Source organism: Panthera tigris, chromosome A2, assembly GCF_018350195.1.
Source record: "Panthera tigris isolate Pti1 chromosome A2, P.tigris_Pti1_mat1.1, whole genome shotgun sequence".
In the NCBI taxonomy this organism is placed as follows: Eukaryota; Metazoa; Chordata; class Mammalia; order Carnivora; family Felidae; genus Panthera; species Panthera tigris.
The window spans coordinates 101,107-124,150 of record NC_056661.1 but is presented as its reverse complement, the minus strand read 5'-3'; the positions used below and the strand labels follow the sequence as shown (position 1 = coordinate 124,150).

At 59.4% G+C, this 23,044-nt stretch overlaps 2 protein-coding genes across 4 annotated transcripts in view; both read left to right on the top strand.

Moving 5' to 3' along the window:
• Window positions 1–5,550, top strand: part of SHC2 (SHC adaptor protein 2) — a 28,834-nt gene extending 23,284 nt beyond the window's left edge. The window contains exons 11-14 of one of the 3 annotated variants that reach the window (XR_006214551.1): window positions 1,215–1,531; window positions 3,412–3,545; window positions 3,685–3,745; window positions 5,089–5,550. Coding sequence is in view for 2 of the 3 variants with exons in the window: in XM_042977468.1 (XP_042833402.1) it covers window positions 1,215–1,531; window positions 3,412–3,540 (446 nt within the window). In the remaining variant the exon portion in view is untranslated. Of the gene's footprint in view, window positions 1–1,168; window positions 1,532–3,411; window positions 3,546–3,684; window positions 3,746–5,088 lie in introns of those variants that run through there. The other 2 variants (XM_042977468.1, XM_042977469.1) reach the window with 2 other exon arrangements.
• A 4,972-nt stretch (window positions 5,551–10,522) lies between these two features.
• C2CD4C (C2 calcium dependent domain containing 4C) lies at window positions 10,523–12,504 on the top strand. Its single transcript, XM_042977236.1, has 2 exons — window positions 10,523–10,588; window positions 11,201–12,504. Exon 2 carries the CDS (start codon window positions 11,242–11,244, stop codon window positions 12,502–12,504), a length of 1,263 nt encoding a protein of 420 aa, XP_042833170.1. The 5' UTR covers window positions 10,523–10,588; window positions 11,201–11,241.
• Window positions 12,505–23,044: the final 10,540 nt, after the last annotated feature.

Sequence of the window (23,044 nt, the reverse complement as noted above, 5' to 3'; positions counted from 1 at the left end):
GATCCAAACAGCGTCATTATCTGCAACCACGCCAATGTCGTGGTCATCCACAGGCATGGTCATCTCCCTTCCTCGGGACGCCTCCCTAGTGGGAGAGCCCCAGGAAGCCGGCTGGAAATTTCTTCCTTCACAAAGTCTGCCAAGCCCCCTTCCCCACCATCTGACAACTGGAGAGTGTGCATGTGAGCAGGGGGCAGAGAGAGAGGGAGGCAGAGAATCCTAAGCAGGTTCCGTGCCGTCACCCAGGCCCCCAAACTGGATTTCTTATCGCAATAGGACATGGGCTGATAGTGCCCACTGTGCAGCAGTTGCCAGACTAAAGGCGTGGCCCCCGCTGCCTCCCCACAGCAGTCCTCACCTGGGAAAGGAGCTGCTCCAGTGTGGGGGCTTCTGAGGCCGGCGGTCCCCCGGGGTGACCAGGCGGCCCAGCAACCCTGGCCAGGCTTCCATTGAAAATTCTGGGTCTGTCTCTGATTCGTGCGGTCACACGTCCTGGTGGCTGGAGGCTGGGTTGGCTGCGCCCAGACCATGGAAGGAGTCAGGGAGGAGGGATTCCCAAGGGTGAGAAAGTGGAAGGCATGTGGGAGTGCGGGGGTCAGCGCTGGGATTCTGCCTTCCCTGGGTGTCTGATCTATGCCGCTCCACAGCTCCACATTCACTTTACAGTGAGGAGACAGGCTCAGAGAGGGCGAGTGGCTTGCCCAGTGTCACACTGGTGCTTGCTGGAAGCCTCAGAAAACCCCTGCATATCATAGGAAGCTTTTCTGTGAATGTCTGTAAGAGAAAGGGATGCCTGCCGCCTGCCACCGAGATGCAGTGTCGTATTAGAGGGGCTGGCGGTGTCACCAGGCAATTAGTGAAACAGGCATAAACACTGGAGAGGAAGAAACGCTGACCTCATTTGCATAGACTTAACCGAATCCGTGAGAATATACTGCATAACTAATAGAACCCATTAGAGGGGCAGGAAGGTGACTGGTGACCAGGTTGGCACCACACAGAGCACACACACACACACCCACTCAGCGCACAGCCAGTGACGTACTGTGGCCTTAGGGCAAGGTCTGAGGCACCCTAGGTGCTCAATGTTGCTCAGGTCCTGGGTGGGGGGTAACCACCTGGAGCTTTTTCCTCCCAGCCCAGGCCACCCACCTCCGCTTTCCAGCAGGAGGCAGCTGCCAACCCCACCTCCTGCACTTCATCTTCGCCTCCAGGACCCTTCGAGGACGCTCTGAAGCTGCACGAGTGCTCTGCGGGGGCGGGGGCGGGGGCGGCGGTAGCGCCCCTTCCCCTGGAGGACCAGTGGCCCAGCCCCCCCACCCGCCGGGCTCCCATCGCCCCCACGGAGGAGCAGCTGCGGCAGGAGCCCTGGTACCATGGCCAGATGAGCCGAAGGGCCGCAGAGAAGCTGCTTCGAGCCGACGGGGACTTCCTGGTGCGCGACAGCGTCACCAATCCCGGGCAGTACGTCCTCACAGGCATGCACGCGGGGCAGCCCAAGCACCTGCTACTTGTGGACCCTGAGGGCGTGGTAAGGTGGCGCGCGGGGGCCGGAGGCGGGGCCTGAGAGCGGAGGGGCGGAGCCGCAGGGGGCGGGGCCGGGGCCGGGGCCGGGGCCGGGAGCATGGCCCGGATGGACGGCCTTAGCACCTTTAGGTTTAACGAAGTAGTTTGAGGGTTACAAAGCAGATTCTGTTTCCGTTTACCAGGTAGCTTAGAATTACAAAGTATTTTCCCGTTTAAGAAGAATTTCAGGGTTTACAGGGGAGTTCCCAGTCTATACGGCGTTTTAGGGGTTACAAAACCTTTTCTAGCCTGGAGGCCTTTCAGGGGTTACAAAGTGCTGTATTTGATCAATTATAAGATGCGCTTTTGCCCCTACAGTCTGTCATCACTATGCGTCTTTTTTTTTTTTTTTTGATATATTTGTTTATTTTATTTTTTATTTTTTAAAATTTACATCCAAGTTAGTTAGCATATAGTATGACAATGATTTCAGGAGTAGATTCCTTGGTGCCCTTACCCATTTAGCTCATCCCCCCTCCCATCCCCCCTCCTGTAACTCTCAGTTTGTTCTCCATATTTATGGGTCTCTTGTTTTGTCCCCCCACCCCGTTTTTACATTATCTTTGTCTCATGTCATCACTGTGTGTCTTACAAAGAATGATGTCTTTGAGTGTTTTTTTTAAATAATGTATTTCAAGCCTCATAAACATGTCAATTTGCAAGGAGTTCTAGGGTCTACAAGTTAGTAAATTTCTTCATGATGCACACTTTCCTTTCATCTATTTATTAAAAATTTCTTCATGTTTATTTATTTTTGAGAGAGAGACAGACTGCAAGCCAGGGAGGGGCAGTGAGAGAGGGAGACACAGAATCTGAAGCAGGCTCCAGGCTCTGAGCTGTCAGCACAGAGCCCGACCCGGGGCTCAAACTCACAAACTGCGAGATCATGAGCTGAGCCGAAGCCGGTCGCTTAACCGACTGAGTCACCCAGGCGCCCCAAAGTTTATTTATTTTTGAGAAGCAGGGGAGAGAGAACAATTGAGGGGGGGGAGCACAGAGAGAGGGTTCCAGGCTCCAAGCAGGTTCCAGGCTCCAAACTGTCAGCGTAGACTCCAATGTGGGGCTCGAACCCATGGACCACGAGAACATGACCTGAGCCAAAGTCAGATGCTTAACCGACTGAGCCCCCAGCCACCCCTCTCTCATTTTTTTTGAAGAGACTAAGCTTAGTTCCTTTTTCAAATTTAAGTTTTATTTTTTGATATCAAGTATTTACTGAAATTCTAGTTAGTTAACATGTGTGGTAAAATTGGCTTCGGGAGTATAATTCAGTGATTCGTAACACACATACAACATCCAGTGCGCATCCCAATAAATGCCCTCCTTAGTGCCCATCACCCATCTAGCCCACCCCCACCCACCTCCCTCTCTCAGCCCTCAGTTCGTTCTCTATCATTGAGTCTCTTGTGGTTTGCTTCCCTCTACCCCCCCCACCCCCTTTCCCCACGTTCATCTGTTTTGACATCTTTGAAGCCTGCGTGTTTTTTAACCATCAGCTGTGTCTTTGAACTGCATCAAAGACACATCTGCAAAGACACTTTCTCCAAATAAGTTCCTGTCCACGGTTTCCAGGGTTTGGGACACGGACACGACTTTTTGGGGACCACCAAAAAGGGGTCTGTTGGGGACCACAGAACCCTGGTGGTTTTGGGGCCCGTGTGCATACCTTACTCTGGAATCTTGAGTCTGATTCTATGGTTGAAGTCCTGGAAGCTTCTGACGCAGCAGCTCTCAGACTGGAGCATGCATCAGACCCACGGGGCAGGCTCCCGAGGTTGCAGATTCCCAGTCAGCAGGCCTCTCCAGCTCCCAGTGCTGCTGACGCTGAGGCCTCTGGCCCCACAGGTGCGGACGAAGGATGTGCTCTTTGAGAGCATCAGCCATCTGATCGACTACCACCTGCAGAATGGGCAACCCATCGTGGCGGCCGAAAGCGAGCTGCATCTGCGCGGCGTGGTCAAACGCGAGCCCTGAGCCAGGTGCGCAGTGGGCCCCACGGATCCCAGCTTCACCCGTTCGCCAGCTTTTCTCTCATTTTAGAAACAGAAAATTCACGAAGCACACAGTTCACCCATTTAAAGTGTGCAACTCAGTGTTTTGTTTTGTTTTGTTTTTTAGCATGTTTAGAGATGTGCAACCATCCTCTACCTAATTCCAGAACATTCTACCACCCCAAAAGGTACCCTGTCACCATCACCCCTCCCCCAGTCCCCGGCCCCCACGAGCCCCCTTCCCATCCGTGGATGAGCCTGTTCTGGACGTTTCACACACGTGGACTCACACTCCGTGTGGCCTCTCGTGTCTGGTTCCCTCCCTGAGCGTCGTGTGTTCGGGGTGGGCCCACGTGTGGATGTCTCGCTTCTGGCTTGCAGCCGAGGGACGTGCGCTTGCGCGGGGGATGCGGTCATCTGTGGACGTGCGCGTGCGCGGTGGGCACGTGTTTATCCACTCACTGTCAGTGGACATTTGGGTGTTTCCACTTTTTGGCTATCAGGAGGAAGACCACTCAGAACACATACGTCCAGGTTTTTGCGTGGACTATGTTCGTGGCTCTTGGGCATATACCCAGGAGTGGAATTGCTGAGTTACTATGGTAACTCCGTGTTTAATTAAACACGGGGGGGGGGGGGCACTATTCTGGAGGAGGGGCTAGCGTAGCCTGGGTCCGATGGGTGTTTCAGGAGAGGTTCGTGAGATGAAAAGGTGCACCCTTGGGCTTTTGCTTTTGGTGTTGGGGAGGGACAGGCAGGTCTGGGTCTGGGTGGTTCCAGGACCTTTTGGTGAGAGACTGGGGCCTCTGGGGGAGGTGGAGGGTGGTTTAGGCCGGACATGCGCGTGAGCTGCGGGTGCAGGGGGTGGTGGTGGCATGAACTGTCTTGGGGAGGAGGGAGAGGCAGGACCTGGGATTTGGAAGCCAGGAGCTGGGGGCTCAGCTGGGGAGGGAGGGGCTGCAAAGGAAGAGGGTTGTGGAATTTCCCCAAGGGCTCAGCAGAGAGGAGCTTCTGGCCAGGTTGGGCTGCTCTCCTGTCCCCAAGACAACGGTCCCCTTCCCGCCTCCTCCTCCACCCAGGCCTCAGGCTGCAGTCATAGAAGGGGTTTCCAGTCTAGGGCAGGGCTTCTGGGGCTGGGGGTGGGCCCATGGGACACCTGAAAGGATCAGCAGGTGGGGGGCTGTGTGTTTGCACGTTTGCTTCCCTTCCCCAAGGTGTTTGGATCCGAGAAACAATGCTGATGGCAGTAATAATAGCTATGCTCCCACCTCCCGAAACTCCACAGGCTTCCCCCGTGGTTCTGAACTGGCACTGTCATTAGCATTGTCGTTTTGCAGAAGAAATAGCACAGGGAGGTTAGAGCACTACCCTAGGTCACACTGTAAGAACGTGGGGAGCTTCACCCCAGTCCCTCAGCCTGGAGGCCCTCACTGGGCCCTGTCACTGAGGTTCAGGGTCCTGGACGCCGGAACCTGGGTCTCTGGTTGCCGTCTCAGCTGACCCTTGACCTCTCCTTCTCTTTCTTCCCCAGGTGATGGTTCTCAGCTCCCAGCTCCTGTCCTGCTCCGCAGATGCCCCTGTTGTGGCCTTACGGGCTCCTCAGCCTCTCCCTCCGGACCCTGGTCAGGCTGGAACCGCCACTGTCTCTCCTTCCCCCGCATAGGCCTCTCTCCAGCCGTCCCTGGGCGGGGTCAACAAGGCCAAGAAATGGGGGCCCACGACCCCTTTATCCTGCTGACGCCCTGCCTGCCTCCACCCTCTGCCTGGAGTGAGGGTGTCCATACCAAAGACAGAACCTTTTCTCACCTCTAAAGAAAATACATTAAAGACAAGCAGTCCTCCATCTCCAAGCCCTGGCCAGGGCCTTCGATGGGTTAAGGAGGCCCACCTCTTTTCCCAGATGGACTTCAGCTTCTCTCCCTGGAAAGAGGGATTCCTGTCCTTGACTGGTTCAGTTTTTCCACCTGAAAAATCAGTGCACAATTGTCTTTTATGGGGAAGAATTGAGATGCTTTGGGTCCTCAGGCCGGGGCACCTGCTGATGTTGAAGGGGGCGGGTAGTCTTGGGGCCCAGCTGGGATGGGGGGCATCCAGGCAAGGCCAGCACAACCGGCTCGGCGGGGGGAGCGGTGGGTGGTTGTGGGACTCTGCCCTCCCGGCTGCCAACCTGCATGGACATTTGGGATCTGCTGGTAACACGACCATGAGGAAACGAACCCACCTGCACATTGAGGGGCCCTCTGGCTGGAAGGCTGAGGCCAGTGTCCCAGGGGCAGAGCCAAGGCCCACGGTGTGGCCTTTTGGGGCTGGAGGATGTGGGGACTGGAGGGGGGGGATGGGGAAGAGGGCGTTGGGCCTGTGGGGCAGTGGTCTGCTGTCCCAGAACCCCCGGCATCTCCCTCACACCTGTTTTTACCCCGAGATAAAGCCTCCCCAACACCCCCGTCTTCCCCTTGGAAACATCTGTATTTCCTGAATGCTGCAAACCTCTTTCAAGATGCCCCTGCATGTCTGGCAAAAAGTTCTTTTCCCTCCAAACTGCTCCTGACTTCCCCCCGAATGTGGCCTGACTTCTCTCAGACCACCCCTGTCACCGGCAGAGCCCCTGCACACAGCTGTTGCTCTGCAGACCTTGCCTCACATGATTTCTGGGCTCTCTTTCCCAGAGACCACCATCTCTCCCGGAACCCCTCCTCTGGCCCTCCTGGAGAGGCCTCCCTGCCAGGGCCACACCCCTGCCCAGGGTCTGGATCTCTGGGGAGACTGAGAGATCCGATGGGATTTCTCTGCAGTCAGCAGGCCACACCCCCTGCCCTGGGGGAGCCTGGTGAGGGTGAGGGGAGCAGCCCACACTCTGCTCTGTCTGTAACCAGGGGGGAAAGCCGTCAAAAAACAGCCCGAGGAGACTGACGCCGTGCCTCTTACTTTGGAGACACGGAGGCAGAGAGCCACCAGTGTGTGCACCCAACCCACGTCCACCCATCGATCCAGCCGTCTATTAGGCGTTCCGTTCACTGGCCATCCACCCCTTCCCCCCCATCCTGATACCCTTTAGTAAGCCTGCATTCGCCTCTTACCTGCCTGGACCTCTGGTGGATTAACAAGGGTGCAGCAGGACCGAGACTGGTCCTTGTGGTCTGTCCTTGTGGGGTTAACAGCCAAGTGACATTAATCAGCAAATCACTGCTAAGCGTGTAATGACAACAGTGATAAGGAAAGAGTCCTGAACTTAGTGATCTGTGGGAATGACACAGGGGCTGCGATCTGGAGGATGAGAGCCCCAGATGAGGAGGACAGAGTTCTAGGCAGAAGGAATGGCACGTGCAAAGGCCCTGTGGTGTGTGTGGCTCCCAGCACATTTAGGGACCAGAAGGATGACCTGTGTGTGACTACAGGTGGAGCGGAGGACACAGCTTGTTCGAGGCCTCACCGCCGGGGGGTAGCAGAGCTGGGGTTCGCACCCCATCACCTCCTCGTCCTGCTCTCTGCGCTGGAAAAGCCAGGTCTGGGGTGCACACACAGCGACGGGAGCTGTGAGCCTAGCTTCAGCTGGGTCCCCCGCACTTGTCTCTTGCGCCATTCTACCTTCAATTATTCAACAGATGCTCCTTGCGCCAGCCTCACCCTCAGGGAGTCTTGGGGTGGGAGGCAGCCACCATGTCAACTCAGACTGGTTGCTTCCCTTCCCTGAACTGCGTGCCCTGTGGAATTGGGCTGCCCCCTGTGCCTCAGTTTCCTTACCTGGAAACTGGGCGTGGTGGCCCTCCCCCACACAGAGTTAACCTCTGCCTTGTTGGGTCGGGGTCTCTCCTGGGAGCTTGCAGACAGGCCTTCCTTTTCCAGGGGAGGAGACAGAGCTCAGAGGAGCAGCTGTTGCCACAGCTGTGTGGGTACAAGGTGGCCCTCTGGACTGGAGCTTCCTTCTTTGAGGCCCCTCCCTGTGCTTCTCCCAAGACCTGTCTGCGGTGGCTGTGGGGGGCGGCCTATGATTCAGGCTAGCTCCTGGGAAGCACCGTGTCCCTCCTCCTTCCCATGAGGCTAGCTCCCTGGGGGGTGGGAGTGGAAGACCAAGGCCATCCATCATGCAGTGGCATGACTCAGGTCAGGGGTGGGGGTGCTGGCCAATATCGCCTGGTCCCCCTCCCCAGCTTGGACTGGAAGGCTGCACCTCCCCATTTCTGATCCCAGGAAGGCTGCAACTTGGGGTGTGGGGGAGTCCCGGGGGGTCTGCCACGCCGGTCAGCCACAGGGCTCTGCAGAGGAGGTAGGTTTTGTCGGCTGGGAGAGGTTCTTCTGTACGGACCGCAAGCCTCACTAACCAGCAGGAAGGGCCAGCCTCCCGGCCCCCGCCCCTCCCAAGGCAGGTGTTTGGGACCTGTCCCCAGGTACCTTTTCTGTCTGGGGCTCAGTTTCCCCAGCCCCCAAAGGTGATGGGGTGCAGGCACAGGGGTGTGGCTTCGGCTGAGCTAGCAGTGGCGGGGTTCAGGTTCTGGGGTTCCCTTCCAGGCCCGGCCAGGCCTCCCACAGCTGAGCCCCTTTTCTCACCAGGAGCAACACCCAAGAAGTGAAGGCTGGCACTCACATCAGTGCTCTAGGCCCTGTTGTGAGCACCTTGCCTGTCAGCACCTGTTTGTCCTTGCTCTGTGGCTGTGGTGCAGGGACAGCTGTTATGCTGGTGGACAGCCGAAGAGATAGAGGCAGAGAGGTCTGGACACTTCAGGAAGTGTTGGCCTCGGGATTCAAACCCCAGATGAGCATCCCCGGTTGCTTAGCACAGGAACCGGCACAGAATAAACTCATTGCCTCCTCCCTCAACCCAACTGGGAGTAGGCCTGCCCCAGCTGGGTAGGGGTGAGGGCGGAGTGAAGCCCCCAGCACGCAGCGTGGCTTGTCGTCAGGAGACCTGAGATGGTCACTCCACCTTAGTGGGCACCACTGTCCCTGTCTGTGCAATGGAGAGAGGCGGCCCGTGGCCTCTGAGGTCCTCCCTCCTGCCTGCTACTTCCAGGAGTCATCCCTCTTACTGTGGTGCTAGTTCATCCATTCGTCTGCCAGGTGGTTATTAAAGACCCCAGTGTCTTGGGGACCAGGCAGGGACAAGGCTGCCACACCCCTTCCTCCCAGCGGTTCCAGGCTGGCAGGGGCAACGGATGTCAAACAAGTATGCGCTCCAGGGCATTCTTCATGGTAGCTCAAGTTGCGGTTCAATGGGCTCTGCCAGGCCGTGATGCTGGCCCAGCCCAGGCTGGCAGGCAGGGCAGGCTTCCTGGAGGCAGTGGTGAAATGATGCATTCATTGGCATCTGCCTCCCCTGTCAGACCCTGTGGTCGTGCCAGTGTTGCCCACAGCACAAAGAGGGGCCTTAATATTTGCTGAGAGAGAGCAAAGCTGAGACAGACCTTTGGGGGGGAGTCATGGACCCTGCTGAGCCTTGCTTTTCTCATCTGGACAATGGAACTCCAAAGCCCACCTCACTCCAAGGTCAGGTGGAGGCATTGGAGGGGCAGGAGTTCTGTCCGGCTCCCACCTGCCCCCCTGCACCCCCTTCTGCTGTTGAACCAGTGGTCACTCCAGACCAGCCCCAGCCGAAGCTGGGGCCACGATGGGGCTTGGGGACATTCTTGGAACACAGGAGGCTCTGGGACAATCGTAATTTAATAAAGCCCAGGCTTTGGGTCAGTCCTGGCCATACATTATCGTGCCGTCTCCTCACGCAAGACGGGTAGGCCTTAGGTTTCAGAAGGGGGCGTCGAGGCTGGGAGGGAGGGCCAGGAATGAGGAAGCAGAGGTTGAGGGGAGCAGATCACAAGTCGGGAGGGGCTGGGATCCAGCAGACCTTGTGTGCTCAGGAGCTGCCAGGCCTGGGGCCCTGTCCTGGCCTCACCCCTCCTCTGTCTCTCCGTCTGTGAACAGCATGTCGGTGCTGTCCCCTCTTCCCTTGGGTCACAGTTTCCTGTTATGCGTGTGTCACAGGAACCACCGAACCCTTAACATTTCATCGGTGTCTGTCTTCTGGCATCCCTCGCACTGGGACGCGTCAGAAAGCTGGACGTTGTGTCCATGCATCACAGTCGCGTCCTCAGCACCCAGACTGCTGCCCGCCCGGCGTCCACCAGCTGCTCAATAAACATTTGTTCTCGAAATGAAGGCCGCTTCTTGCACGGCAGCAAGGTGCGGACGCCCGCCCGTTTACTGGAGAGGAGCGCGTCTCAGCGGCCATGTCCTTATTTCCGGAAGGAAACCCTCACTTCCCCTGCACAGACCCACCGGGTTCTGGTGAATCCTTGCTGACACCTTCAGCCGCACTTTTTTTTTTTTTTTTAATGTTTATTCATTTTTGAGAGAGAGACAGAGAGCACGAGTTGGGGAGGGGCAGAGAGCGAGACGGAGACACAGAATCCGAAGCAGGCTCCAGGTCCCGAGCGGTCAGCCCAGAGCCCGACGCGGGGCTCGAACCCACCAACCGTGAGATCATGACCCGAGCGGAAGTCGGAGGCTCAACCGACTGCGCCCCCCCAGGCGCCCCAATTGTTGCCATTACTGTACTCATCGCGTGAGACGGGAAGGGCCTGTCTCTGGAGCCCGGCCCACCGCAGATGCGGGTCTGTGCCCCGCCCAGGTGAGCTGAGGCAGGGGCTTGGGGCCTCCGGGGGCCCTACAGCGCGGATCCGCAGGCACAAGAGCTACGACTGGCCTTCGACGAGGCGCAACCACCTGCTTGCCTCCCATCGACCCCCACCAGGCCCCTGGGGCCTGGGCTTGGGGGCGGGGCGGGGCGGGGGCCCCTGGGGCCTGGGGGCGGGGCGGGGCGGGGGCTGTGGTGCGGCTGTACTAGGAGGAATACGGCGGCGCGGCGGCCGGGCTGGGCGGTTTCCCGCCGCCGCCGCCGGTGAATGAGTCCCTGCTGCGCTGCCGCCGCCGCCCGAGCTGGAGCTGCGACCGCGTCCCCCCGCGGGCCCCGACCCCTTCGCGCTGCGACCCCGGCGTGCCCGCGGGACAGCCTCCAGCCTCGGGTCACCACCCCGGGGCAGGTGAGTGTGGGGACCCCGCCACGGTCCGCGGGGGTCTGCTAGGACCCCCGCCCCCACCCCAAGCTGAGTCTGGCGGGGGGGGGGGGCGGGGAGACACGCGGGAGGGGTCAGCTCGCTGCGCCTTCAGTCCTCCGACTGACCTCCTCTCCCTGCCCAGACCCTGGTGCCTGGACCCTCAGTCCTGGGCAAAGCCACAGGTGGGTGGGAGCTTGGCGGGGGGTGGGAGGGGGGACGGGGGGGGGCGGAGCGGGGACATCCTGGGGATCCGCGCATACCAGGGGTGCCTTCCCTTTGGACTGAGCACAGACCCTTTAGCAAGCGCTTTGAGATCCTCAAGACGGGGTGGGGGCGGGAGAGGGGTCGCTGTCCCCTGGGAGCTTCCCAAGAGTCGAACGTCGCCCCCACCTCCCTAGCTTCGCCTTGGTTCTGGGAAGTTAAGCTCGATCTCCCTGGGGAGGGAGGACGGGGGAGAGGTGATGCGCTCTGAGTGATCCTGCGCAACCCCCCTTGGCCGGGACCTGCCCCTGTGGCTCCCCTACACAGGCGTCGGGAGCCCCTGTTCCCTTCTCCCAGGGCCTGGGATGCAGCTCCTGACCCCGCTTGTCCTCTCAGACTCTGCAGAGCTCTTCCTGGCCTCCCCTCTGCCTGCCCCCATGAAGAAAACCAACGTGTGGTTCCTGGAGCGTCTCCGGGGGTCCGGAGAAAACGCCAGCCCTGGGAGTGAGGCAGGGGACAGGGGATCCAAGGGACCCCTGTACAGCAATGTGCTCACACCCGACAAGATCCCTGACTTCTTCATACCCCCCAAGCTGCCCGCTGGCCCCACAGATCCCGAGGCTCAGGCAGAGCTGGGCCCCGCCACCTCCGATCAGAACCTGGCCTCGGGGACACCCCGCCGAGCCCCCCGGAGTCCCCGGCTGTCTGCCAAGCTGCCGGCTGAGAGCAAGAGCCTGCTGAAGGCAGCCACCCGGCACGTGATCCAGATTGAGAGTGCGGAGGACTGGCCAGCGGAGGAGGCTGCCACCAACGCAGACCCCCAGGCCCAGGGCGCCATGTCCCTGCCCTCTGTGCCCAAAGCCCAGACGTCCTATGGCTTTGCCACACTGGCAGAGAGCCCCCACACGCGGCGCAAGGAGTCCCTGTTCCACAGCGAGCATGGAGCCCTGGCTCAGGTGGGGTCCCCAGGTGCCGGGCGCCGTCGGGGGGCCCCCAAGGCCAATGGGGGAGATGGGGTGCCCAGGGAGGCTGGTGGGGCCCTCATGAGCCCCAGTCGCTACTTCAGCGGTGGGGAGAGTGATACTGGGTCCTCGGCCGAGTCCTCCCCATTCGGGTCCCCTCTGCTGTCTCGCTCTGTGTCACTGCTGAAAGGCTTTGCCCAGGACAGCCAGGCCAAAGTGAGCCAGCTCAAGCACTCGGCGGGCCGCCACGGCTCTCTGTCTGCTGGGGACAGTGCACCAGACGCCAGCCCCGGGGCTCGGCGCCGTTTGACCCGCAGGGCCACCCCGGAGCCGGGGCCTGAGACTGGCCAGGCGCCCCGGGCGGAGCACGCCGTCCGGATGGGCCCTCGGGGCAGCGTCAGGCTGCTGGCAGAGTATGAGGCGGCCCAGGCCCGCCTGCGGGTGCGCCTGCTGGCTGCCGAGGGCCTCTATGACCGCCTGTGTGACGCCCGGAGCATCAACTGCTGTGTGGGCCTGTGCCTGGTCCCCGGCAAGCTGCAGAAGCAGCGCAGCACCATCATCAAGAACAGCCGCCACCCCGTCTTCAACGAGGACTTCTTTTTCGACGGCCTGGGGCCGGCCAGTGTCCGGAAGCTGGCCCTCCGGATCAAGGTGGTCAACAAGGGTGGCAGCCTCAAGCGGGACACGCTGCTCGGGGAGAAGGAGCTGCCCCTGGCCTCCCTGCTGCCTTTCCTGTAAAGGCCCCTCCCTGCCTCCCTGCGGAGGGTAGGATGCGGGGGAAGACCCCACCCCACCCCACCCCACCCGGGGCCCCACGGGCGGGAGGCCGCTTGGCCAGGCCGGCGGGGGGCGGGGGCTGGGGTGCGGCGTGTTCAAGCTCAGACCGGGGCTGCAGTCGATGCCGGGGGTGGCCAGGATACTATTTTTCACGGATTCATTTTTTTTTTTTTGGAAGAGGAAGAGAGGGGGCTGCCAGCAAAGAGAAAGGGACACTTGGCAGGGCTGAGCGTCCCCCCTCCCGACCCCCCATGCCCCAAGTTCTGCGCGGCCTTACCCCTTCAAGAGTTCTGGAAAGGGGTTCTCAGGGTGGGGTGTGGGGGGCCGGAACCTGTTCCTGGAGGCAGCTGGTGTGGATCACAGGCCTAGAGGTGACCAGTCCTGAGGCTGAGGCCCATCTTTCCCTTGGTCGTATGGGAGTTCTCCTGGCCCGGCCCACGAGACACCCCGTCCCCCGCCAGAGAGCAGTAGCAGGCCTGGGATCTGCCAACAGCACCCACAGGGCTCCAGAGGCAGAGCCCGCCGGGAGCAGGGTGCCACGTCTGGTCTGAGAGCCACGACCTGGCAAAAGACAGGCAGAGGAGGGGGCCCGGACGCAGAGGAAGCCCCAGGAGGGCTGGTGGAAAGCAGACAGCTCTCCTGTGTGCGGTCTTCCTCCAGCACCTTCCCTGGCCCGACTCACCTCACCTGAGACCCTGCTGGGACATCCGGAGCCTGCTTCCCCAGGAGGGGCTGCTCAGAACAGACCCAGACAGCAGCCTCCCGGCCCCCCCGACCCCCTCCTCCCTGCCCCTCTGGGGCTGGGAGCTGCCACCCTGCCAGCCTCCTGCACAGCGCCCTTGGCAGCTGGACACCCGGGACTGATGGCTGGATTTTACTCCACGTGGTAAATGATTGTGGTTAGTGTGGGTGGGACAGAGGGATGAAGCTGGCAGGCCAGGAGTACCCTGCTTGTGCCCCTTCATGCCGCTAGGCCGCTGCATGGATTTAAGTGTTGTGTCAGTACGTGGGTCCTTGAATGATGTCTGCAGACAGTTTCCGGCCTAACAGGACAGAAACAGTATGGTTTGAAGCAGGGGCCTCTCCTAGCCCACCTGGTGGGCACCCTTGGACCAGGGCAGACCAGGATGGGGGCACCCCTCCCCATCCAAACACTGTCTCTCCTAAGTAGGTTCCCAAATCCCACTGGGGAAGGGACGGAGGACCCTTCCCCCATAGCCTGGGAAAGCACTTGGTCCCCTTTGCACTTTGGGGAGAATTTGGGGCCCTTGGAGCTGAGGTCCCTTGCTGTGCCCCCCTTGCCCCTACCTCTGTCCTAGGCCTGCTCCTTCATGCTCCCTGCTGCTAGTGTCAGAGGGGCTCCCCTTTACTCTGGAACCTGGGGACCACCCAGCACCAGGCTTGTGGGCTGGAACAGGCCGACAGAGGACCCTGCATTGAGTCAGATGCTTGGGGCTTCCACTGTCTCCCTTCCCTCTGACCCCGACCTCTCATCCCTGCTTTCCGTCTGGGGGGGGGGTGTTTTATACACCCCTGCACTATTTGATATCTTTGTGTTCCGTGTCGACTGTGGGTAAATCTTCAAGACACCCTCCCCCAAGTGTGTTTGTTTATAAATGCTGTTTTTAGTGCAATAAAGGTGTTTCGGGAGTGCGGGGGTGGAGATCTGCTTGTTTAGTAACGAGAGGAATTTTGCCTTGAGTTCCAGGGAGGGTCGGTGGAGTTTTCTCAGCCCTTTGGATCCTCTGGGACTGTCTCCTGCTTGTGGGGGAGGCGGGAATGCCAGACTGCCACAGAGCAATGGCCCTGGGGACCCCCAGGCCCTCTCACAGTCACAGCAGGTCAGTGAGCATTGTCCTGTTTTCGTCCCCCATCTGCACACATGACATCCCACCTCACAGGCCAGGCTGGGGACCTTCAGTAAGCTGCCTGTGGCAGCCCAGCTAATGAGAGCCAGGACGGGAACCCACTGTGGCCACCAGAAGGATGCTCGGGCCTGCCACTTCCAGGCTATGGAGCAAACTGGACTGAGGTGTCATCACCGATAAGGACCCCCTCAGATGCCATGAGCTGCCAAGGCAGGAATGCCCCCGCTGACGCAGCCCTCACTCTCAAGCCCTAGGCCTTGAGGTCAGACAGGAATAGAAAGCCAGCATTTCAGCCCGGAGGCCACCCCCACCCTTGTCATGCCACTTGGAGATGCCCCGGGCCAGGGCGGCAGGAACAGCCTGGGCTGTAGGCCATTCACGTCGATGCTGTGTCCTCAGCCTCGAATGCCTCCCAGCCCCCAACTTCTCCACTTTCAGGCTTCAGCTGAGATGGTGCCTCCTCCAGGAAGCCTTCCCGGTCCTCTTGGCTGGGAAGGGGGGCTTTTCTCAGTATGTCCTACATCCGACCTCGGCTCACATGCTGCCTGGGGTCCTGTCTGTCTCCGACTCCAGGGTCGGGACAGGTTCATCTCGGTGAGTGGTGTCTTCAGGTCCAAAACCATGCTGGGCTCCCAAGAGGTGCCTGACCGGCGACTGATGAATAATTGGAAAGCCACAGCTTGACCCCCACGTCTGTGCTCCTGCAGGGTAGCTGGGGAACAGGGAAGCCGGCAGTGAAGGGGCACCCGCCCTTCACCCCAGCTTGGCTCTCACCAAGGAGCTGAGTTGGCACGAGATGTGGAGAACTCTTGTCCCGTCAAGGCGTGATGGGAGGTGGCATCCATGACCTGGGGGACGTGTGGGGGCTCCTGTCACAGAATGCCGGGGGTTGGAGGTGGGGCATCACGAGGAGGAGAGCAGGTCAGTCTCGGGGAGTGTGGGAGCTCGGCTGACGTGGGCTCCGTTTACTCCAGACTTGCTCCGTCTGATGTGGGGGCGGGGGGACCAGTCCAGAGAATGGAAGCAGGTCAGCTGCATTTCCAGTGACCTGCTCAACAAGGGTGTGCTTCCTCCTCAACACCAGTTCTGGGACAGAGTCACTGCCTGCAGTCGAGGGGGCACGGCTGAGCCCTGGGGGTGCTTCCCTGCCACCCCTTCCTCCACAAAGCCTGTGTGGGGCCTGCCCACCCCCACCTGGCACAGCCAGTGTCCTTGCAGAACTGGTGGGACCGAGCGGCCCCACCAGACCCCGTGGGCTGTGGGGACAGCAAACACATCTGAGTGTTCAGTCTTTCTGCCTGAAGGGGGCGTTAGCTGAGCTCCGGGGGTATGCTGGGAACAAGGCCACCACATCCCAGCCGGGAAGCTGCATGTCGCAGACCAGAGGCGAGGATCCGTGTGTGGCCCTACTGTGTGCAGCTCCTGCGCCCTGGGTGCCTGCCGTTGTCTGCTGGTCTCTTCCTCTGGCACCCACTTCACAGCAGAGAAACGAGAGCGCAGGGAGCCCAGGAAGGAGCTGGCCTTGAACCCATGTGCAGTAGGACGGGGGCGTGGCCAAGGGCTGGATTGGATACCACCCCCCCCCCCCCCCCCCCGACTACTGGCTCAGAGCTGGGGTCCACTAGGACCCCCCCCCCCGCCCCAACACCAGAGCTGGTTTCCTCTGGGATTCTTGAGCAGATTGTGAGTGCCCTGTGCCCCAGTTCAGGGCCCTGTCTCCTGGTCTGAACCGAGGCCTGGCTCCTTTCTCTCCTCTTACCCTCATGGGGCCTGGACTGTCAGGCCCACCACGAAGCCACGGGTCCTGAGCAGCCTTCCACCTGCTGACAGCCCGCCAGATGAGCCGCACTAATGAGGCCTGGTCCGGCACGGTTGGTCCCAGGATGTGTTGCCAGGGCAACCGGGCGCCCTCTTGCCTCTTCCCCACTAGCCACTCATTGCCGGCAGCCTGTGTGCTGTGTGTGTGTGTGCATGCGCAGGTGTGTGCTGTGCGTGTGTGCATGGGCGTCTGTGCACATGTTCACCCTGTGGGCGTGTTAGTGTGGCCACATGCCTGCTCTGTGCAGGGGTAAGTGCAGGAGCGCGCGTGTGTTAGAACGTGTGCACCTGCTGCCCTCGCACCTGCACGGGCTGTGTGTGTGCTTCTCTGTGCACGCATCGTGTGCACGTGTCACCATGTAGTGTGTGTGTGATGTGGCTGCCCCGTGCCTCACGACACTCAAGAGGACGTGCCCAGATGGGACCAGCAGCTCAACAAGGCCCCTGCCTCCTGTCCCCGTGCTGGCTCCTCGCTGGGAACACCCTCGCCATGTGCTCTCACTCTGCGTTTAGGTATCAAGCCGCCTTCTCCTTCTCAGGGTGGCCGGCCCCCCGGTGAGGTCAGATCCCCCTTCAGGACCCTGGTTGTGTCACGTACCGCCTGTGATAGCAAGTTGATAGGAATGGCCTGTTGTTTGCGCCCAGCGCTCAGCCCTGGGTGCAAGCCGCAGGGCGGGGGGAGGCATGAGTCTTTTGTGCCTCCAGCCTGGCTGCTACACCGAGTGCCCCTACACCCAGGAGAGCCATGGACATCCAGGGCCACCACTAGCAGTGGGCAAATCACAAAATGGTACCCCTTTGTCTGACCCGAGCCGGTACCATTGACAACAGAGCTCAGAGATGAGGAGTCAGATGCCTGGTGACCTTGTGGGCACCTGGATCTGACTGTGCCTGAAGTCCATAACTGCACACCATTGCAGTTCAGAGGGCCAGTAAAGTTCCTTCTCTGTGTAAGCCAGCTTGATAATATTTGTTTGTTTGTTTGTTGTTTTTCCATTTGTAGTCAAAGAACACTGATAGGCCAAGTCTTCAGTCTGGTGAAGTAGAAACAGCCCTGACCTAGGCAGGCAGCCCCGGAAGGCCTGGGAGCTGCACGTCCCACTGCGTTGGGGAAGGTGGCACTAACCAAGGAGGGCTTTGCAGAAGGGGCAGAATCTGAGACAGGGAAGGGCACTGGGGCAGCAGGGACCTTCCAAAGGTGGAGGGAAGGGGCCTGGGGATGGGGCCCACCATGGGTCTGCATCCCACCCCAGTCTGCCCTCTGCCTTCATCTGCTACCCCTGCTCCCAAACCTTCCATGGCTCCTCATGGCCCCATATCCTGGCCTTGGAGACCCACCCTGTGGCCAGGCCCCCACTGTCTGTGAACCTGTTCTCTGCGTGTGCTGTACTTTTCTGGGCCTGGAGATCCGAACCCTAATCAGGGAGGAGCTTAAGGGCAGCGCTCCACGCTGGAATTCAAGCCCCGGATTTTTCCATGGCGCGGCCTCCAGCGAGTCCCGGGGCATGTCTGGGTCTCCGATGCTTGGGCTGCGATGAGGCCCAGGCGCCTTTGTGGGCAGAGCTCGACGCACAGTCGCGTTCTGCAGAAGCAGGCACAGTTTTGCGATGATAATTAATGTAATCACATTAGGGTGATAATTGTAGGCTACCGCCAGACCCACTGTGGTCGGGCTCCCCCTTGGCCGCAGGGGCGGGACCTCGCTCCCCCGCCCCTACTCTTCCCTCCAGCTGCCGGCACCCCCTCTCCGGTGTGGGATTCAATTAAGCTGTTCCCCCCCCTCCCCCGCTTCTCCGCGGCGGCGGCGGCGGCGAAGGAGCGGCTACCACGGAGAAAAACGACTTCAATAAACAGGAACCTCGGGGAGGGAGCGGACTGCGTTTGCCGACCCCTGTCAAGCCAGCCTCCGCGGAGGGCCTGCTGGGGCCGCGCCCCACCTGTATGTTGGAGATGTTCCGCCCTCCAGGGTTGCGTGGACATGCAGACCGCGCAGGGCCCGTCGTTAAGCCCGCGGTGGGTGACAGGGATGGACTGCTGAACCCTTAGACTCTGCTGACCCGACTCACACAGGGGGAAACTGAGGCACAGGGCGGTAGGCCCAGCTGGCAGGTGTCAGGAAGGCGATTCCGCCAGCGCTGGGTGCAGACCCCAAGCCTTCAGCCTCAGCCAGGCTGCCTTCCCACACCCTCACAGCCTCCTTCTCAGGGAGGCGCCACCCCCTGCCTTCCAGGCCCTGCCTGGGCCTCTGGCCTGAGTCTGAATCAGGACAAGTCAGTCCCTTCTCTGTGGTTCAGCCTCCTCCTCGCACTCTGCGTCCTACCCCATGCTGTTGGCGGCTGGGGGAAGGTCCGATCTGGCACAGGTGTGCACCCAGAGCGGGCGCTGCTAGGGCCGCTGCCTGGCGGGGAATTTGAACTTGCCCGGAGGGCTCCGGGACACAGCCGATGCCTGTGGTTTAAAGCGGGGCCTTGGGTCCCCAAATCCGCGGACCTGGAGGTGGAGTTCAGCCACAGGGGGCCACCTGCTGGGTCTGGCGGGGGGGGGGGGGGGGGGGGGGGGGGATTGTGGCAGGAGGCCAGCCTGGCTGTTCCCGCTGAACCGCGCCCCCCCCGCTTCTCCCTTGGCCCTGTTCGCCCGCATAGGCTTTGCCCGCGTGTTCAGTGAGTTCTGTGATTCCCTTCCAGAGAGTCACCAAGCGTGAGGGGTTCTGGGGTTGCCTGGATTTGCAGTTGGTGTCATCTAGTCTTTCCAGCTGGGCTTCCTCCCGCACCGCCACGCCAGCCCCTTGCCCTCCCTGGGAGCTCATGTTGCCATGGTGACCACTCATGTCCCCTCCCCCACCCCTCCCCACTCCCTGCCAGCCCCTGACTGGCGCTTACCTTTACCTCCCTGGAGGGAGGACTCAATCCCTGAGTCCCCGGATGAGGCTACCCCTTTGGTCCCCATCCTTACTTTAGCTCCCCCAACCAAGCCACAGAGCCCCTTCTTTGTTCCTTGAAGTCAGGGAGGCCACTCACATCGTGGATGGCAGCCTGGCTCCCTGACCTGCCCAGAGGACCCTGGGCAAAACCCTCTGCCCTGCCCTCAGTTTCCCCATGTGTAAAATAAAGTGCTAAACTAGCTTTTAGCTGGGGGGGGGGGGGGGCAGTGGCAAAGTCAAACTTGCAAAACGTTCACAACATAAACCTCATCCAAATATGCAGTGACCACGTAACGTCATAAATTTATCTGAGTGCAAAGCTGCTTCAAAGGAGACTCAAATTTTACAAATTCCGAGTTCAAGGTAAAGCAAAACTAGTTAACGCCTTCCAGGGCAATAAAGTGTAGCCTTGGGGATAGAATTCTTCTGTTTGCAGCTGTGAGTCTTCAGGTTAGCAATTAGCAACCAGCCCCACAAGCTGAAGTGTCAGAGTGAAAGAGAAAGCACCTTTCCCTGGGCGTCTGGTGGCCCTGCCTCCCCCCTCCCACGACCTGCTCCCTCCCCTGCACCTGCACTACCTGCCCACCCCCCCCCCCCCCACTCATTCTGTTCCAGCCAACACGGGCCTGCCTTCTGGTTGCTCCCCCAACAAGGCAGGTATGGTCCAGTCCCAGGACTTTTGCACGTGCTGTGCCCTCTGCCTGCCTGGTGTGCTCTTCAGATCTCCCCAGGACTCTCACAGAGGAAAGGCCCTCCCTGGCCGTCCATCCAAAATGCCCCTCCCACTCCCTTTCCCCCTACTCTTCATTTTCTTTTAGCACTCTGGGTCGGCCAGGACTGCCTCCTTGCTGAATTTCGAGGCCTAGACCAGTGCTTGGCTCACAGTAGGTGCCCCACAAATGTTTGCGGAGCGAATGAGCCACGGAATGGCCATCAAGACTCTAAGATGCTGTGTTTTTCTGAGGAGTCAGCCGGAGGGGTGCAGGGCCAGGCCTCCTCCCACCTTCAGAGGCAGCAGCAGACCCCCATTCACACTCACACGCAGACTCTCTCCAGCTGACTGGGAAGGGCCTTTTTACTGCGTGGTCAGCCGCCTCCAGTTCCTTAATTGCACGATAATAAGGGCAGGCTGAGGATTTGGGGGGCACACACAGCAGGTGTGTGGGTGCCTGCCTGGTCCGCGTGTCCCATCGCATGCCCGCCCTTGCACACTCGTACCTGCAGCCTTTGGGGTCCTTGGCTTGCATACACGTTCCTCCCGTCTCCGCCTCTATCCTCCTTGGCCTCCTCCTCTGTGTCCTCATTCCCTCTTCTTATAAGGACACCAGTCACTGGACTTAGGGCCACTCTACTTCAGTATGACCTTGTCTTATTTCGAGTTCATTTCCCAACTCCGTTTTCGAATAAGGTCTCATCCACAGGTTCTGGGAGTTGGGACGTGAACATGTTCGGGGGCCACACAGTCCAACCCACAACAGCTCTCTTGTCCTCAGCTGCCGGTTAATTCAGACTCTGGGCCTGTACAGCCAAGTCTCTTGATGGGGTCCAGCGCTCTGCACTTTGGGTATTGTTTTTCTCAACTTTTAATTTTGCTCTAATTTCAAATTTGCAGAAACTTTCAAGGTTAATACCAGAAACGCTCATAGACTCTGCACAGACTCACCAATTGGTTGCATTTAGTCCTGTCTGCTTTGTTGTGTTCGGTGTCTATATCTATCTATTATCTGTATGCATATGCTTATGTTTAAATGTACTTTTCTGAGCCACTTAAGACTGGAAGTGTAATGCCCCTTCACCCATAACACATCACCGTATATTTTCTAAAAACCAGGATTCTCTTTTATAACCCACCGCGGTTATCACAATCGGGAACTTTCACATCAATACAGTACTCATATCTAACACACTGTCCGTATTCAAATGTCACCAGCTGCTCCAATGATGTCCCACTGGGGGGACTTGGTAATGAGCAGGTTGCCATGGCAACAGATTCTGGCAGCCGGGTCAGCAGGCAACAGCTCAGAGGAGCCTGGGCTGTGCCTCCTGGGTGGCAGCCTGGGGGAGGAGGGCCCAGAGGGGGCAGGAGAGCATCCCCTACTACTCTTGGAGATGGTCCTTGCCCTGGGTCAGGGTTAATGGAGCCTTGGGGACCACACAGAGTGAAGTTCCTCCTGGTCTTCTCAGATCGCTGGTGTGGAGGGGGTTTTGGGACTTGAACGTGTCTTTCTGGGGAGACACAATTCAAGCCGGTACAAGTAGAGCCCAAATTCCTGAGGCACAGGGTTTAGGTATTAGCCAAGACATTGCTGGGCAAGGCAGTGCGTGTCGTGTCTTCTGTGGTGACCACCCCGTGTGGGGCACCTGCCCCAGAGCTGCCCCTGCCTTGCAAGCCCGCGTTGCTGCTGCGTGCACACCGTGCTGCCTCCTCTCATTCCAGCCTTTCACGCTCCTGGTCCCACAGCTGGTCGCCAGTCACCTGTCAGTCTCCTTGCTTGTGGACAGAGCCTAATGTTTGGGTGCCCCTCCCCATGGTGTGACTCAGGGAAGCCCGTTCTATGTGGTGCTGGCACAAATCTTCACTGGTGGTCCACTTCGTTGCTGGGGATTGGTTTACGCATGGGCGTGTAACCCCCTCCTGGCCAATGAGATGGGGGAGAGGTCTTGGAGGGGGGCAGCTTCTGGAAGCCGCTGCCGTCCTCTGCTTATACCCCTTCAGCAATGTGGGCCGATTCCTCATGCTGCCAGCTCTGGAGCTCTCTCTCTTTCACCTCCTGCTTTCACTTATCAAGACCCTTACGATTACATTGAGCCCACGAAGATAATCCGGGATGATCTCCCCACCTCAAGGTCAGCCGATCACAGCCCTAATTCCATCTGCAACCGTGATCCCCCTTGTCCACAGCATAATGTATTCACAGGTGCTGGGGATTTGGAGCGCATCTTTGGGGCTGCTGTTCAGCTGACCGTAGAAGGTTTCCTTGCTGACCATGTGCCTTTGGCTATGGCAGCCTCATGATGAGATGTCCGGAGTAGCTGCAGCCATGCTAGTGCCCATTGAGGAAGAAAACAATGCAAAAAGTAGCAGAACCCAGAGGATCACAGAGCAGCAAAGCGGAGAGAAGTCCAGGAGATTCTGAGTAGGGAGGCTTGCTGGGAAGCGTCGGGAGCCGTTTTGGGGGGGAGATAATATGTTGCCTCACTGCTTAAGCCCATTTGAGGCAGGATTTTCTGTTGTTGGCTGCTGAAGGCATCCACAGAGGAGAACCCCAGCCACCCCTTAAATGCCCTTGAAATAGAATCTCTAGCTGTGTGTGTGTGTGTGTGTGTACGCACGTGTGCAAGAGAGAGAGAGAGAGAGAGAGAGAGAGAGAGAGAGACACTACCTTTCCCAGACTCCCTTGCAACCAAGTGTAGCCATGTGACTAAGTTCCAGCCAATGGGATACGAACAAGAGTGGCAGCGTCTTTTCTGGGCCTGGACCCCCGCCCCCCCGCCCCGCCCCGGGTCCTACCATCTGTGGATGGGGCAAACGACCCAGGTGTGTTCACTCGGTGGGACCCTGCCCAGCTGTGTGAACACAGGGCGGTCTCACGGGCACCATTCTGAGCCTCACAGGCCAGACGCAAATGAACATGAATACCGAAGGATCCCATTGATAAAGAAAAGTCACGTATGAGGACAGAAGGCAGGACAGTGGTTATTCCCGTGGAGGAGGGAGAGGGGGTGGAGGGTCTGGGGGTCTGCTGTGAAATCCGCCAAGCTCTGTATTAGGACAGATGCTATCCAGCCCCGAAAGTAAAGTGCAGGACCCAGGGCAGGGGGGCACAGCCTCCCCTCCCCCTCTTTCTTGAGCTGCAATGCACAGACCCTGACTTGTGAGAGAGAAAAGATCCCT

Coding starts and splice junctions, on each gene's coding strand:
- C2CD4C (XM_042977236.1), top strand. CDS start 11,242: ATGAAGAAAACCAACGTGTGGTTCCTGGAGCGTCTCCGGGGGTCCGGA.